General features: G+C 37.2%; 1 protein-coding gene across 1 annotated transcript in view; it reads right to left on the minus strand.

Moving 5' to 3' along the window:
• STK33 (serine/threonine kinase 33) overlaps positions 1-18,205 on the minus strand; it is a 181,515-nt gene that overhangs the window by 71,786 nt on the left and 91,524 nt on the right. Inside the window, exons 2-4 of the mRNA XM_007459841.1 lie at positions 6,952-7,342; positions 5,767-5,880; positions 923-1,036 (exon numbers count right to left, since the gene is read on the minus strand). Coding sequence (XP_007459903.1) covers positions 923-1,036; positions 5,767-5,880; positions 6,952-7,176 — 453 coding nt within the window. The 5' untranslated portion in view covers positions 7,177-7,342. The remainder of the gene's footprint in view (positions 1-922; positions 1,037-5,766; positions 5,881-6,951; positions 7,343-18,205) is intronic.

An 18,205-nucleotide genomic window follows, 5' to 3' on the forward strand; every position in this document is an offset into this window, starting at 1 on the left:
TTTCCGGACCAGGGATAGAACCCATGTCCCCTGCATTGGCAGGCGGATTCTCAACCACTGTGCCACCAGGGAAGCCCCGACAATTCATTTAGTTAATTCTAAAGAGTTCTAGAAGGGCTCTGGATCTCCCTTTATTAAGATTTAATGTTACTGTATTAAACTTTAGGGGGAAATGGTATATAATTTCCTATGGCTTGTTTTAAAGAATACATAAAACCTACTATTTCCTTTTGTAAGTGTAATATTTATCATCGCAAATCCAAGGGAAAAACACCTAATGTTGTCCCTTGTTTTTCCTCGGGCATAGAAAGTGTTTTAAAGTTGATGAAACGATCAGATATAAAGCTTGAGGACTTAGATTCTCCCTTAAAAAGAAGCCCAGGTGTTCTTCACTCCAATGAAATCTAGTGAGACATACAGTGATTACAAGTAAACAGTACAGAAGAGAGTTGGGGGAAAAGTGGTTCAAACTGAAAGAGTAGGTAGGATGAATAAATAGAGTTAGCTACCAATGAGGAAATAGGGAATCAAAGGAAAGGCAAAGATAGGGACAAAGTATATTAGAACCACATCAGGAGAGACTACCGGGACCCACTTCTCACTAAGACATCGCTAGCCCACAGCCCTACATCTACACATACTGATGATCAGCCCTCACCTTCAGCTCACTCTGGTAAACTTTACCTATATTTGGTTATGCTGGTTATGTTAGGTAATCCTTTCATTTGCTTTTTAGTACCTGTCTACTTGAGTTTAAGAACTGGTCCCATCCCAGAAGGCTAGAGAAATATCCACATTTCTCCGGGGGAACAGCCTAGGCCCTGGCCCTCAGGGTCAGCTGTGTTAGTGTGAAAAACTGTACTGCCTACCCCACCCTGCACTGGCACTGTGCCCTCAGTAGGACGCTGCTGATATGCCTTACCTTTTCTTTGCTCACTTTTTTAATTGCCCACTTAGTTTCTGTCTCCTTGTCAATAGCTTCGATGACCATTCCAAAGCTCCCTTGTCCCAGTATTCTTCCAAAGGTATAGATTTCCTGGATAAAAAATATGAATTCCTTTGTCTCTCTCTGCCATTCATCAGGATTACAAATAAACATATAATACTGACAGATATCTACCCAAGGGAAGAGTGATTCTGCTCCAGGGTAAAATCAAATAGAAGACACCCCATATTTGCTTCAATATTAATAAACACATCTTAATTAAACAAAAATAAGTTTTGATGAATTTTATTAAATATCCTTTAGAGGAAAACCATAAAAATCTTTACAAAGAAATGTAAAAAACTTCAAAAGCATAAAAAACGAACCTCTTATAAACTACAATATTAAAGAAATGTCTTCATAAGAAAAAGGAGGAATGGAATATTCATACATGCAAACATATGTGTGTGTATAAGATACATTCAACCAAAAAATTATCACCAAACTCTGAGAGCTACACTATAAAATCAGCACATATTAACCACTGAACAACTGCTTTCCTGTTTACCAAGTAACCCTTTTTCTTTATCTTCACTGTTTCTATTAAAAAAATCACTTTTGTTGTTTTATTTCCTTTTGTTTTAGGAAAAGGAATATATGACCAAAATATTAATATAAATCAGCACTGTAAAAAAAATAAAAACCATCCACAGTTAACACTATCCAGACCAAGGACCCTTCTGCTTATTGTTTTACTTCTGCTTACAAAGACAGAATGCGTGGGTCTTGACAATACCAGCATTCCACTTCATGTCGTAAAATAACAAGCAGGTAACTCATTTACACTTTCATTTCTTGTGAATTTAGTTGGAGGGAGTCAGTCTCCTTGATCTGAATCAACTCCAGGGCAGTAACAAGAGTTTCTCGACCCATGATGCACAGGGACTAGAACAGGAGAGAACACCTGAGCTAATGCTGCTCGGGGAAGCCTCTGTTGGGTTAGCCAGCCAAAGCCTGCTTTAGAGATGCCACGTTCCCTCTCCATGACTACTTTCATCTTCACCATGCAACAGGTAAATTACTGCTAGACTTTATGTTTTCTACTGCTTACATTCCTTTCTTACTTTTGTATAAGATCCGTATCCAACTGATTACTTACCTCCTTATGAAGGGCTTCTCTGCCTAACTCTGCACCATGGTAATTGTTCCTTTGACTTCCTTCAACATGTATGCATTGGTCCTCAAACACTATTATTACTCTCTTGCTTACAAACATTTTGGCTCATTTTTTTCCTTCCAAGATGGTCTAGAAACACCTTATGAAGCTGTCTCTTTTGTATCCTTTAAAAAGCCTGCCTGAAACCTTGTAGGCAAAATATTCATGCTTAGTGCATGGGAGGAAAAGGGAGAAGGGAAGGGAGGGGAGAGAAGGGGAAGGGATGGGATGTTAGATTTTCCTTGGATATTTCCTTGTGATACATACTTTGGGGGCTACAAAGATGAATAAAACATAATTACTGTTTTCTCATAATTTGTAGTCTACTCAAAAGACAAGATTATTACTTAAGTCATAAAATCTTAAGTTAAAAAAAAAAAAAAATGACACTGGGGCCAGAGACCAGAGCTAAAATACTGGGAGAACAAGGGAAAACGTTATGAAAGACATGGCTTCTGAGATAGGCGTGTGAGGGAACAAAGGCAAAAAGAAAGAACTGAGAATATTTTTCTATAATCCAATCACAGCAAGGAAGGCATTTCAAAGGAACAGCAGTGCAAATGTGGAATGAATGAGTGAGCTGATAAATGAACTGAATCAATAAATCAATCTAGTCAGCAAGCCAGCCAGTCAGGAACCTTCTATACATATGCATATTTGAGAGAAGTGAAAGACTGGGTACATGGAGTTGAACCCTGGAGAAGGAGCTCCAGATCTGAGGTCTTGAATGTTGTGAATGGTGACTCCCACTCAGGCAGGGCACATCCTGTCCAGGCGATTGTCCTCAGGACACTGCCTTCTGATGACTTATAATTACTTTGGCTTTTCCCTCTTCCCATTACCACTTGATAGTGAGAATCAAAGTCAAAAAACTAAGATGATTAAAATAAGACAAAACATTTTATTATATGTACCTGCAACTCCCAACTATACACTATGTAAAACGAGTTAAATCTCCACTTAAACCTTTTATTCCCACAGAACAAAATCATCTCAATAATCCCTAACCACTTCCCCAACTTTTCTTGTCCTTTAAAAATTAACCTCTCATTTTATCTCTAGACATATAGAACCACAATTTGGACACAGGATTTTAATACTGTTTATAGGATTTTTAAAATGAAGAATGGGCAGAAAAATAGTCCAACTGCCCAACTAGTTGTTTATAAATTAATCTTTTTCTTCAACTAACTGCTTTGGCATCATTACATAGTGATGAAAATAAGGAGAAAATGACTTCTTGTTTGTAACAATTTTAAGAGGATGCTATTACAATGGTAACGTAGATCTCTTTTTATTGACATATAAGAAGTCCATGATATAGTACAGAGTGTGAAAGCATGCATGATATGATCCCATTACGAAAAATCTGTATATGTGAAGGTGCTTACATTGATGTCTGGAAAGTTGTTCATCTAAATATTAAGAATAGTTATCATCAGGTAGTAGAACTTTGGATGACTGTAGCTTCCTTTTTTATACTCTTCTGAAACGTTTGATATCTTTAAAATGAGCCTGACTATTTAATAGGGGAAGAGAAACTTCCACTATACCACTTAATGTTATTTCTTAAAAATATGTGTATATTTGAAATACTTTACAATTTAAACCAGGAAAAAAACAAAAACAAAAAATACGGTAAGACTTATACATGCCTAGAAAAATGAAGTAAAGATAATAAATGTTAAAATTGGTTACGTCTGGCTCATGATTTTTATCTTCTTCACTTTTCTATCTATATTTTCCTGATTTTTCAAAACACATACATTTTGCTTTTATAAAAGCTCTTATGGTTAAATTTAAAACTGAGTAAATTTGTGGATTTTTTAAAAAATTCAGGTCTTTTGTTTACAGGGGAAGATTTAAACTTTTCAGGTCAGAAGCTCTCAGAAAGTTTTTCTGATCTCTTCAAGTAAATTGCCAAATATTTCTTAAAGTAACTTTTTAAAGTTATTTAACATTAACACAGTTTTCTTCTTCTTGTTCTTGTTGCAGTTCCTTTAATCTGGTGTTAAAGGAACACATTTTAATTTCTAAAATGGTACTAAAATTTAAGTCATATTTGTATATAAGAATTAGAATCTTGGGCTTCCCTGGTGGCGCAGTGCTTGAGAGTCCGCCTGCCGATGCAGGAGACGCGGGATGGTAACGTAGATCTCTTTTTATTGACATATAAGAAGTCCATGATATAGTACAGAGTGTGAAAGCATGCATGATATGATCCCATTACGAAAAATCTGTATATGTGAAGGTGCTTACATTGATGTCTGGAAAGTTGTTCATCTAAATATTAAGAATAGTTATCATCAGGTAGTAGAACTTTGGATGACTGTAGCTTCCTTTTTTATACTCTTCTGAAACGTTTGATATCTTTAAAATGAGCCTGACTATTTAATAGGGGAAGAGAAACTTCCACTATACCACTTAATGTTATTTCTTAAAAATATGTGTATATTTGAAATACTTTACAATTTAAACCAGGAAAAAAACAAAAACAAAAAATACGGTAAGACTTATACATGCCTAGAAAAATGAAGTAAAGATAATAAATGTTAAAATTGGTTACGTCTGGCTCATGATTTTTATCTTCTTCACTTTTCTATCTATATTTTCCTGATTTTTCAAAACACATACATTTTGCTTTTATAAAAGCTCTTATGGTTAAATTTAAAACTGAGTAAATTTGTGGATTTTTTAAAAAATTCAGGTCTTTTGTTTACAGGGGAAGATTTAAACTTTTCAGGTCAGAAGCTCTCAGAAAGTTTTTCTGATCTCTTCAAGTAAATTGCCAAATATTTCTTAAAGTAACTTTTTAAAGTTATTTAACATTAACACAGTTTTCTTCTTCTTGTTCTTGTTGCAGTTCCTTTAATCTGGTGTTAAAGGAACACATTTTAATTTCTAAAATGGTACTAAAATTTAAGTCATATTTGTATATAAGAATTAGAATCTTGGGCTTCCCTGGTGGCGCAGTGCTTGAGAGTCCGCCTGCCGATGCAGGAGACGCGGGTTCGTGCCCCGTTTCGGGAGGATCCCACATGCCGCGGAGCGGCCGGGCCCGTGAGCCATGGCCACTGAGCCTGCGCATCCGGAGCCTGTGCTCCGCAAATGGGAGAGGCCACAACAGTGAGAGGCCCGCATAACGCAAGAAAAAAAAAAAAAAAAAAGAATTAGAATCTTGGGAAGAATAATATTGGTATTCACTCAGTCACAGGCTGGAAAAATATGGAGGGGTCCATGAGGGAAATTCTAGCCTCACTACTGGTCATCAAAGAAGTGAACAGCCAAACCATCTAAGTCACCTGGTCTCTGTCTGCATCTTGAATAGGTCTATACAAAGACTCCACAACTGCCCTCAGCAACAGGCAAGACCTGGAGACCAAAATGTTCTCATTTTGTCTAATAAAAATGCTCTCCACTTTAATTATTAAAGTCCATTTGCACCTCTATGAACAGAAAAAATAATTAATCTGCATTTTCTTTAGTAAAGACTTTGACATACTTAAAAATGGTAAGTTTCCTCTTTCCTTTCCTTAGAGACTTACTTTTAAATCATTTTTGCCATTAACACTGACTTAGAAGAAACTGGAAAATTTCTAGTAGCTTCAGTTTGCTCTCTATATACCTGAATAGCAGCTCCATTGTCCATCCTTATGTGAGGAACTTTTCCTTCTGTAAAGTTGCCTCGACCCCACTGTTGTTGAGATGATTTTCTCTCTACATTTGAGGTTTTTGAGGGCTTGGACCAAAAAGAAATTTTAATATCAACTTTAAGATATAATAATCTGACAAATCTTTAATGTGTGTCAAGATATTTATTGTGTACAAGATAGTTTACTGTTTTTTTACAAATTCTAAGCCCTATATAATTCATTCACTCATTAGGCTAAAAGAGGCCTTAAGAAGTTATTCAATCTAATCTCCTCTATCCAGGCAAGTCTACATGATGACTTGCATAGAAGATAAATCAGGACTTAAAATCTTTAACATCACAAAAGAAGGCAACTTCACAGCTTTCTCAATCACCCTTGTTTCAAGACATAACAGTCATCTCAAATAGGTTATACACAAAAAATTACTGGCCAGACATTCACAAAATATGCTTTGAATGAAGATAACATAGCAATAATTCACTCAGAGACACCTATATGGCAAAAACTATACCATAATACAAATCAGAAATAACAGTTTAGGGTGAAAATGTGAAAAAGGTACAAACTTGAGGGCTGAGAACCTAACTTTTCTTAAACTTACTGCTCTTTGTCTCCAAAGTTGTGCTATATCAATGACAATCTTCCATAGTGCCTCTCCTCTATAAAGGCGAATATACCAAAACCTGTCCAACTGGGTAGTCATAGATTGTAACTAATGCAGGTCAATTTTGTAAGGTACACTTAATATTCCATCTAGATAACCAGGAACTGTCTTAAGTAATAACCACCCTATATTTAACCACAACCATAAATCTCGCTCTGCATCAGTTGAAGAAAATGCCCCCAAATTCAGATTTAATTCAATTTGGAAACCAATTCATTTCCATATAAACCATTTTTAAAAAAAGAAGCTGAAATAACATTCTGAATTATTCATAATCCTGAGAAATCATTAATTTGGGCAGTCGCTGGAAAGAGCATAAAAGAAATTACCAACCAACTTTTCTCACCTCTTATGTAAGAAAGAAATGTTACTTTAACAGTTAAGAAGGCAATGAATTGGCTGACAAGGGTCCATGGGATATGGATGAATCTAGGGATGGGATCAGGGAATGGGACATCCACTTGTGTTGAGATGTACTATCTTCAATATTTACCAAATCTTTTCCAGAGGTAATATCTTTGCTGGCTTGTCTTTCTTTTTTTCTCTCTGGTGAAACTGTAAATTCTGAACTACCAATGCTCGATGTCTGTGACATTTCCACCACTGACACTGGAGAAAGCTTTGTTTTACAAGAACATACACAAAGCACATTTTTCTGAGAAGCAAATGAACAGTTGGGGCATTTTGTGGATTTTTTACCACAGCTGCTATCAGCCATTTGCTTAACTCTTCAACAAAAGCAACTTGAAAGAAAGATGTTTCCACTGTTTGAGGAAAACAACCAGACCAAAAAGGATAAGGTAAGCTGATGACGAAAACTGTAACTTCCAAGTGGTGAGGTCCTTAGGTTAATGATGCACTAGACTTACAGCCACACATGAGAGCTGCAGGTAGAAAAGAAATCACCATTTAGAAAATTCTTTCTTATCCAACCACCCTCCTAGAAATCAAAGAAAAACTAGCAACTAGCACCAAAAACATCCTGCCTATACATGAAAGTTAATATTTACAACAAAATTAGAACATATTTCTAAAAACCAATACATTCTCATCTTCCAAAATTGAATTCTTGAACTCCAGACATTTTATTTACTTAAGAGTCAAAAGAATCACCCTCTGTACAGAATCATAAAACTGTTAAAAAAGCATGGTCTAAGGAAATTTGGTGGGTTGACACCAATTTTTTTAATGAAGTAGAATAGAATAGATATATATGAGAGTATTTTGCATAGATCCTTGGTAAGTTTTGTGAAACTTAAAAAAAATTATATAGATATGAATGTACAGAATGTGTGTGTGTGTGCGTGTGCATACACTTGGTCACAGTTTAAAATGTATTTCTTAGTGTGGGTTGTGGTAAAAAGAAAAAAGACTTAAAAATACTGATATAAAACGTACACTACTGTGGTTTCAGGAGTGAATAAGCCTTAGACTACTTATTATCAGAGCAAAGCCATATCACACACTTTACAAAGGAGTAGATAATTTGATTTTATAAAACTATCTAATTCTAAAAGTTCAAAGGCAGTATTAGAAGTATCCTCATTTTTATTCTCAAACAGAAAAATAGGAACTAGTGGGTGCTATTTTTCCCTGAGTGAAGAACAGGTATGCCCATCATTCTACCTAACTAGAGTTATTGCAGCTGTATGGTGGCAAGTCGGAGAGATGTGAGCTGAGGAAGGAGGGGGATGTGTTCTGCTGCACATGAAAGAGAATACTTTGAGAAACTTCCAGAAGTAACTGGGAGTACATCATTATGGTTCTGTGCCATCCTACTTCAGGTATTACTTAAAAGTGTATTTTGAAGTCATAGATTGATAAGGCTGGGGTATATGGACTATACCTTTGTTCTTTGTACTGGAATAAACTTGACCAGAATAGGAGTTAGATATGTTTATTTCATTAAAGAAATATATTTCTAGTTTTAATTGTCTAAGACTGATTTTCTAATCAGAAACAAGGGCTAGCGTTGATCAAATCTTTATCTATTGTGGTTACCATATTTTTTCTTATTAGATCTTTTGATATGCTGTATTGTATTAAAAGCTTTCCTAATATTAAAGCATTCTTACATTTATAGTATGAACCCTACATGATCATGATGGATGATTCTTTCAATGTGCTGAAAAGTTGAAATGTTTGTATCTTGACTTTTCACAGTTATATTCATAAGTTAAACTGGTCTATAATTTTCCTTTTCACTCATCTTTGTCAGGTTTTGATACAAGATCCTGGCAGCTTTATAAAATAAATTGGGTATCTTTCCATCTCGCAATGCTTTGTAACAATCTGGATAGCATGGGAATCTACAGGAAAACCTCCCAGTCCCTTAGGATTTTATGAAAGATATTGCTAGTAGTTTATCTAATGTTTATTCCCCCATTCTCCCTTATTAACAGAATCCTGATTTTTGTCTGGGACAGCAGTATGCTAATTAAAATCCTCCATTTCCTAGCATCCCTTGCAGCTTGCAGATGGCCAAGTGACTTTTGACCATGAACCTTACAGAATGAAAGCAAAGTTGTACTTAAAAGAAAACTTTATTAAAAACAGAAAAAGAAAGGATAAAAAATATACCACATGAGCAGCTGAATCAACAAGAGAAAAACATGATTAAGGGACAAAATTGAAGATGAACAGAAATGAAAAAGAAATGTAGATTCTGTTGAATCTTGCCTATAAGGTCCCAAATAAACCAAACCCTCCCTTCTTCCCTCTCAGATTTCAAATCTTACCATTCTCTCATTTGCTCCAGATACACCTGTCTCCTTGATGTTCCTTGCATATGCCAAGCATGCTCCCCCTTCTCCTGGCTTTGGCCCTTCCACTTCCTCTGCTAGGATGCTCTTCCCTCAGACATTTGCATGACTTGTTCCCTCACCTCATGCTGATTTCTGCTCATCTGAGAGACCTCTTCTAACCACCTCATCTGAAAACAGCAGACCCATTCACTCTATCCCCTTACTTTGTTTTATTTTTATTCATAGCATTTATCATTTCATTCAGGAAATTCTTTGCCAGATTTCTTGCCTACTTTTAGTGAATAGATGATTCCCATATATGTAAATTGTTTCATAGCAATGAAAGCCATCCAATTCATTTTGTTCAGTTAGAATAACCAAAATCAGATCATGGCAGTGTTCTAGAAAACGGAGGAGTTCTTACAGGCCAATCTCATTTGTGAGTAGATGCAAAATTCCTAAATGCTGTACTTGTTTTTATCCTAGGTAATACATACAGCATATTCTAAGATTATTAGACAGAAAAAACGTCGGCGCAATAAGTATGACCTTTCATCAAAGTCGTACAAAATAATTCTCCTGCTGTGATTAAAACTCATAATGGTGAGCACTGGAAAAGGTATATAAAGAGTACCCTCCAGACAGGTAGAGGTGAAAAAAGAATGCAACTGATGTCAATGTGCACAGCTGCGCGCGTGCGCGCGCGTGCGCACCCCCCCCCCATCCTTTTTAACTAATGCTTGACCTTGTTTTTCAAGTATATGTAGCAAGACAAAACTCAGAATGTACCCTTAGGCACTTTGCAAAACGATTTTACTTTAGGCCTTGGAAAAAAATGCTTTGCATTTCAGGTTAAATATAAAAGCCTGTAACCATCAGTGACTCAGAGCAGTAGAGTAGATCTGCAAATAACAGCCTTTCTGTTTAGGAAAAATAGTGCTTTCTCTCTACAGGTGTAGAAAAGTCTCATGTCAGATGTGTAAGGCATCATGTTATACATGCATTGAGAATACTGATTTTAAAGTACTTTTCATAAGAAAATGAAAGAAGTGTTCATAATGTAAAGGTTTATTTAAAATGTAGCTGAATTCCTTCATTATAAGCAGTACTCCTAAAAGAATGCTTACCATAGCCTTCAAATTTTACTACATATATATATTTACCCACAAACTTGCAAATCATCTTTAATTAAATTTCCCATTTTTAAGACAGATTATTTTGTTGATCAAAAAATAGTTATCTTTTTCTTAGCTCTGTTCAGAAAGCATTTCCTTTAGTTTTTCTCTCAATTTCTCACTAAGTCATATTATCACTGTATCACTGACATTGACACAGACTGCTGAGTACTTTTTTTTATACTGTCAATTTTATTATTTTTTAACATCTTTATTGGAGTATAATTGCTTCACAATGTTGTGCTACTTTCCACTGCACAACAAAGTGAATCAGCCATAGGTATGCATATATCCCCATATTCCCTCCCCCTTGCGTCTCCCTCCCACCCTCCCTATTCCACCCCTCCAGGTGGCCACAAAGCACCGAGCTGATCTCCCTGTGCAATGCAGCTGCTTCCCACTAGATATCTATTTTACATTTTCTAGTGTATATATGTCCATGCTACTTTCTCACTTCGTCCCAACTTAAACTTTCCCTTCCCCATGTCCTCAAGTCCATTCTCTACATCAGCATCTTTATCCCTGGCCTGCCCCTGGGTTCATCAGAACCCTTTTTTTTTTTTTTTGATTCCATATATATGTGTTAGCATATGGTATTTGTTTTTCTCTTTCTGACTTACTTCACTCTGTATGACAGACTCTACGTCCATCCACCTCACTACAAATAATTCAATTTCGTTTCTTTCTATGACTGAGTAATATTCCATTGTATATATGTGCCCCATCTTCTTCATCCATTCATCTGTCAATAGACACTTAGGTTGCTTCCATGTCCTGGCTATTGTAAATAGAGCTGCAATGAACACTGGTAAATGACTCTTTTTGAATTATGCCCAGGGTATATGCCCAGGGTATATGCCCAGTTGTGGGATTGCTGGGTCATATGGTAGTTCTATTTGTAGTTTTTTAAGGAACCTCCATATTGTTCTCCATAGCAGCTGTATCAATTTACATTCCCACCAACACTGCAAAGAGGGTTCCCTTTTCTCCACACCCTCTCCAGCATTTATTGTTTGTAGATTTTGGGATACTGGCCATTCTGACTGGTGTGAGGTGATACCTCATTGTAGTTTTGATTTGCATTTCTCTGATGATTAGTGATGTTGAGCATCCTTTCAGGTGTTTGTTGGCAATCTGTATATCTTCTTTAGAGAAACGTCTATTTAGGGCTTCTGCCCATTTTTGGATTGGGTTGCTTGTTTTTTGATACTGAGCTGCATGAGCTGCTTGTATATTTTGGAGATTAATCCTTTGTCAGTTGCTTCGTCTGCAAATATTTTCTCCCATTCAGAGGGTTGTCTTTTCGTCTTGTTTATGGTTTCCTTTGCTGTGCAAAAGCTTTTAAGTTTTATTAGATCCCATTTGTTATTTTTGCTTTTATTTCCATTTCCCTAGGAGGTGGGTCAAAAAGGATCTTGCTGTGATTTATGTCATAGAGTGTTCTGCCTATGCTTTCCTCTAAGAGTTTTAGAATGTCTGGCCTTACATTTAGGTCTTTAACCCATTTTGAGTTTATTTATTTTACACCCCCCATCCCCACTGCTTTCCCCGCCTTGGTGTCCATATGTTTGTTCTCTACATCTGTGTCTCAATATCTGCCCTGCAAACCAGTTCATCTGTACTATTCTTCTGGGTTCCACATATATGCGTTAATACACGATATTTGTTTTTCTATTTCTGACTTACTTCGCTCTGTATGACAGTCTCTACGTTAATCCACGTCTCTATAAATGACGCAGTTTCGTTCCTTTTTATGGCTGAGTAATATTCCATTGTATATATGTGCCACATCTTCTTTAGCCATTTGTCTGTCGATGGGCATTTAGGTTGCTTCCATAACCTATATTGTAAATAGTGCTGCAATGAACACTGGGGTGCATGTGTCTTTTTGAATTGTGGCTTTCTCTGGGTATATGCCCAGCAGTGGGATTGCTGGGTCATATGGTAATTCTATTTTTAGTTTTTTAAGGAACCTCCATACTGTTCTCCATAGTGACTGTATCAATTTACATTCCCACCAACAGTGCAAGAGGGTTCCCTTTTCTCCACATCTTCTCCAGCATTTGTTGTTTCTAGATTATGTGATGATACCCATTCTAACTGATGTGAGGTGATACCTCATTGTAGTTTTGATTTGCATTTCTCTAATGATTAGTGATGTTGAGCAGCTTTTCATGTGCTTCTTGCCCATCTGTATATCTTCTTCGGAGAAATGTCTATTTAGGCCTTCTACCCATTTTTGGATTGGGTTGTTTGTTTTATTAATATTGAGCTGCATGAGCTGTTTATATATTTTGGAGATTAATCTTTTGTCCGTTGATTTCTTTGCAAATATTTTCTCCCATTCTGAGGGTTGTCTTTTTGTCTTGTTTGTAGTTTCCTTTGCTTTGCAAAAGCTTTTAAGTTTCATTAGGTCCCATTTGTTTATTTTTGTTTTTACTTCCATTAGTCTAGGAGGTGGATGAAAAAAGATCTTGCTGTGATTTATGTCAAAGAGTATTCTTCCCATGTTTTCCTCTAAGAGTTTTATAGTGTCTGCTCTTGCATTTAGGTCTCTAATCGATTTTGAGTTATTTTTACGTATGGTGTTAGGGAGTGTTCTAATTTCATTCTTTTACATGTAGCTGTCCAGTTTTCCCAGAACCACTTGAAGAGACTGTCTTTTCTCCACTGTACAACCTTGACTCCTTTGTCATAGATTAGTTGACCACAGGTGTGTGGGTTTATCTCTGGGCTTTCTATCCTGTTCCATCAATCTATATTTCTGTTTTTGTGCCAGCACCTTGTCTTGATTACTGTAGCTTTATAGTATAGTCTGAAGTCAGGGAGTCTGATTCCTCCAGCTGCTTTTTTCCCTGGTTTGGCTATGTGGGGTCTTTTGTGTCTCCATACAAATTTTAAGATTTTTTGTCCTAGTTCTGTAAAAAATGCCATTGGTAATTTGATAGGGATTACATTGAATCTGTAGATTGCTTTGGGTAGTATAGTCATTTTCACAATATTGATTCTTCCAATCCAAGAACATGGTATATCTCTCCATCTGTTTGTATCATCTTTAATTTCTTTCAACAGTGCCTTATAGTTTCCTGCATACAGGTCTTTTGTCTCCCTAGGTAGGTTAAATCCTAGGTATTTTATTCTTTTTGCTGCAATGGTAAATGGGAGTGTTTCCTTAATTTCTCTTTCAAATTTTTCACCATTAGTGTATAGGAATGCAAGAGATTTCTGCACATTAATTTTGTATCCTGCAACTTCACCGAATTCATTGATTAGCTCTAGTAGTTTTCTGGTGGCATCTTTACGATTCTCTTTGCATACTATCATGTCATCTGCAAACAGTGACAGTTTTACTTCTTCTTTTCTGATTTGGATTCCTTTTATTTCTTTTTCTTCTCTGATTGCTGTGGCTAAAACTTCCAAAACTATGTTGAATAACAGTGATGAGAGTGGGCAACCTTGTCTTGTTCCTGGTCTAAGAAGAAATGGTTTCAGTTTTTCACCATTGAGAACGATGTTGGCTGTGGGTGTGTTGTATATGGCCTTTACTATGTTCAGGTAGGTTCCCTCTGTACCTACTTTCTGGAGAGTTTTCATCATAAATGGGTGTTGAATTTTGTCAAAAGCTTTTTCTGCAGCTATTGAGATGATCATATGGTTTTTATCCTTCAATTTGTTAATACGGTGTATCACATTGATTGATTTGTATATACTGAAGAATCCTTGCATTCCTGGGATAAACTCCACCTGGTCATGGTGTATGATCCTTTTAATGTGCTGTTGGATTCTGTTTGCTACTGTTTTGTTCAGGATTTTCGCATCTATGTTCATCAGTGATATTGGCCTGAGGTTTTCTTTTCTTGTGACATCTGTGTCTGGTTTTGGTATCAGGGTGATGGCGGTCTCATAGAATGAGTTTAGGAGTGCTCTTCCCTCTAGTATATTTTGGAAGCGTTTGAGAAGGATAGGTGTTAGTTCTTCTCTAAATGTTTGATAGAATTCGCCTGTGAAGCCATCTGGTCCTGGGCTTTTGTTTGTTGGAAGATTTTTAATCACAGTCTCAATTTCAGTGCTTGTGATTGTTTATATTTTCTATTTCTTCCTGGTTCAGTCTTGGAAGGTTGTGCTTTTCTAAGAATTTGTCCATTTCTTCCAGGTTGTCCATTTTATTGGCATAGAGTTGCTTGTAGCAATCTCTCATGATCCTTTGTATTTCTGCAGTGTCAGTTGTTACTTCTCCTTTTTCATTTCTAATTCTATTGATTTGAGTCTTCTCCCTTTTTTTCTTGGTGAGTCTGGCTAATGGTTTATCAATCTTGTTCATCTTCTCAAAGAAACAGCTTTTAGTTTTATTGATCCTTGCTATTGTTTTCTTCATTTCTTTTTCATTTATTTCTGATCTGATGTTTATGATTTCTTTCCTTCTGCTAACTTTGGGGGTTTTTTGTTCTTCTTTCTCTAATTGCTTTAGGTGTAAAGTTAGGTTGTTTATTTGAGATTTTTCTTGTTTCTTGAGGTAGGATTGTATTGCTATAAACTTCCCTCTTAGAACAGCTTTTGCTGCATCCCACAGGTTTTGGGTTGTCGTGTTTTCATTGTCATTTGTTTCTAGGTATTTTTCGATTTTTTCAGTGATCTCTTGGTTATTTAGTAGTGTATTGTTTAGCTTCCATGTGTTTGTATGGTTTACAGATTTTTTCCTGTAATTGACATCTAGTCTCATAGCATTGTGGTCAGAAAAGATACTTGACACGATTTCAATTTTCTTAAATTTACCAAGGCTTGATTTGTGACCCAAGATATTATCTACCCTGGAGAATGTTCCATGAGCACTTGAGAAGAAAGTGTATTCTGTTGTTTTTGGATGGAATGTCCTATAAATATGAATTAAGTCCATCTTGTTTAACATGTCATTTAAAGCTTGTGTTTCCTTATTTATTTTCATTTTGGATGATCTGTCTATTGGGGAAAGTGGGGTGTTAAACTCCCCTACTATGATTGTGTTACTGTCAATTTCCCCTTTTATGGCTGTTAACATTTGCCTTATATATTGAGGTGTTCCTGTGTTGAGTGGATAAGTATTTATAATCGTTATATCTTCTTCTTGGATTGATCCCTTGATCATTATGTAGTGTCCTTCTTTGTCTCTTGTAACATTCTTTTTTTTTTTTTTTGCAGTACGCGGGCCTCTTACATTGTGGAGCACAGGCTCCGGACGCGCAGGCCCAGTGGCCATGGCTCACGGGCCCAGCTGTTCCACAGCACGCGGGATCCTCCCAGACCAGGGTACGAACCCGTGTCCCCCGCATTGGCAGGTGGACCCTCAACCACTGCGCCACCAGGGAAGCCCTCTTGTAACATTCTTTACTTTAAAGTCTATTTTATCAGATATGAGTATTGCTACTCGAGCTTTCTTTTTTTTTTTTTTGCGGTATGCAGGCCTCTCACTGTCGTGGCCTCTCCCGTTGTGGAGCACAGGCTCTGGACGCGCAGGCTCAGCAGCCATGGGTCACGGGTCTAGCCGCTCCACGGCATGCAGGATCTTCCCGGACTGGGGCACGAACCCATGTCCCCTGCATCGGCAGGTGGACTGTCAACCACTACACCATCAGGGAAGCCCTCGAGCTTTCTTTTGATTTCCATTTGCATGGAATATCTTTTTCCATCTCCTCACTTTCAGTCTGTATGTGTCCCTAGGTCTGAAGTGGGTCTCTTGTAGACAGCATATATATGGGTCTTGTTTTTGTATCCATTCAGCCAGTCTGTGTCTTTTGGTTGGAGCATTTAATCCATTTACATTTAAGGTAATTATCAATATGTTGCTATTACCATTTTATGAATTGTTTGGGTTTGTTTTTGTAGGTCTTTTCCTTCTCTTGTGTTTCCTGCCTAGAGAAGTTCCTTTAGCATTTGTTGTAGAGCTGGTTTAGTGGTGCTGAATTCTCTTAACTTTTGCTTGTCTGTAAAGGTTTTAATTTCTCCATCAAATCTGAATGAGATCCTTGCTGGGTAGAGTAATCTTGATTGTAGTTTCTTTCTTTTCCTCACTTTAAATATGTCCTGCCACTCCCTTCTGCCTTGCAGAGTTTTTGCTGAAAAATCAGCTATTAATCTTATGGGGTTTCCCTTGTATGTTATTTATTGCTTTTCCCTTGCTGCTTTTAATGTTTTTTCTGGTATTTAATTTTTGATAGTTCGATTATATGTATCTCGGCATGTTTCTCTTTGGGTTTACCCTGTATGGGACTCTCTGCACTTCCTGGACTTCACTGAGTACTTCCTTTCCCATGTTAAGGTAGTTTTCGACTATAATCTCTTCAAATATTTTCCCAGACTCTTTCTTTTTCTCTTCTTCTCCTGGGACCCCTATAATTCGAATTATGGTGTGTTTAATGTCATCTCAGAGGTCTCTGAGACTGTCCTCAATTCTTTTCATTCTTTTTTCTTTATTCTGCGCCCTGGCAGTTATTTCCACCATTTTATCTTCCAGCTCACTTATCCATTCTTCTGCCTCAGTTTTTCTGTTGTTGATTCCTTCTAGAATTTTTTTTTTTCGGTACGCGGGCCTCTCACTGTTGTGGCCTCTCCCGTTGCAGAGCACAGGCTCCGGACGCGCAGGCCCAGCGGCCACGGCTCACGGGCCCAGCTGCTCCACGGCATGTGGGATCCTCCCGGAGCAGGGCACAAACCCATGTCCCCTGCATCAGCAGGCGGACTCTCAACCACTGCACCACCAGGGAAGCCCCCTTCTAGAATATTTTTAATTTCAGTTATTGTGTTGTTCATCACTGTTTGTTTGCTCTTCAGTTCTTCTAGGTCCTTGTTATATGTTTCTTTTATTTTCTCCATTCTGTTTCCGAGATTTTGGATCACCTTTACTATCATTATTCTGAATTCTTTTTCAGGTAGGTTGCCTCTTTCATCTTCATTTATTTGGTCTTGTAGGCATTACCTTGCTCCTTCATCTGTAACATATTTTTCTGTCATTTATTTATTTTTTTTTTTGATGGGTGGGCCTGTATCCCTGCCTTACTGGTTGTTTGGCCTGAGCCACCCAGCACTGGAGTTTGCAGGCAGTTGGATAGAGCTGGGTCTTGGTGCTGAGATTAGGACCTCTGGGAGGCCTCACACCAATTAATATTCCCTGGGGTCTGAGGTTCTCTGTTAGTCCAGCAGTTTGGACTCAGAGCCCCCACCATAGGAGCTCGGGTCCAACCTCTGGCCTGGGAACCAAGACCCCGCAAGCCACATGGTGTGGCAAAAGAAGAAAAAAAAGAAAGAAAAGAAAAAAAGGAGCAGTACAATATCAAAGAATAGAAAACAAAAGTTGAAAGATAAAGAATATATTAGAAAAAGTAAAAGTATAATTGAAACAACTGCAACAAGGTAAAATAAAATCACAACAGAAAAAATAAAAACAAAAGGGGGGAGTGGGGGAACAAGCCAAAAGGAGAGAACAATAACAAAGTATAATGAATAAAATAAAATTATAAACATAAAAATTTATTAGGAAAAATAAAAATATAAATGAATCAACAACAATGAATCAAGATAAAACACAACCCCAGGGGAGCGGTGGAAAGATGGCGGAGGAGTAAGACGCGGAGATCACCTTCCTCCCCACAAATACACCAGAAATACATCTACATGTGGAACAACTCCTACAGAACACCTACTGAATGCTGGCAGAAGACCTCAGACCTCCCAAAAGGCAAGAAACTCCCCACGTACCTGGGTAGGGCAAAAGAAAAAAAAAATTAATTAAAAACAGAGACAAAAGGATAGGGACGGCACCTGCACCAGTGGGAGGGAGCTGTGAAGGAGGAAAGGT

Source organism: Lipotes vexillifer, unplaced genomic scaffold (assembly GCF_000442215.2).
Source record: "Lipotes vexillifer unplaced genomic scaffold, Lipotes_vexillifer_v1.1 scaffold61, whole genome shotgun sequence".
Classification (NCBI taxonomy): domain Eukaryota; kingdom Metazoa; phylum Chordata; class Mammalia; order Artiodactyla; family Lipotidae; genus Lipotes; species Lipotes vexillifer.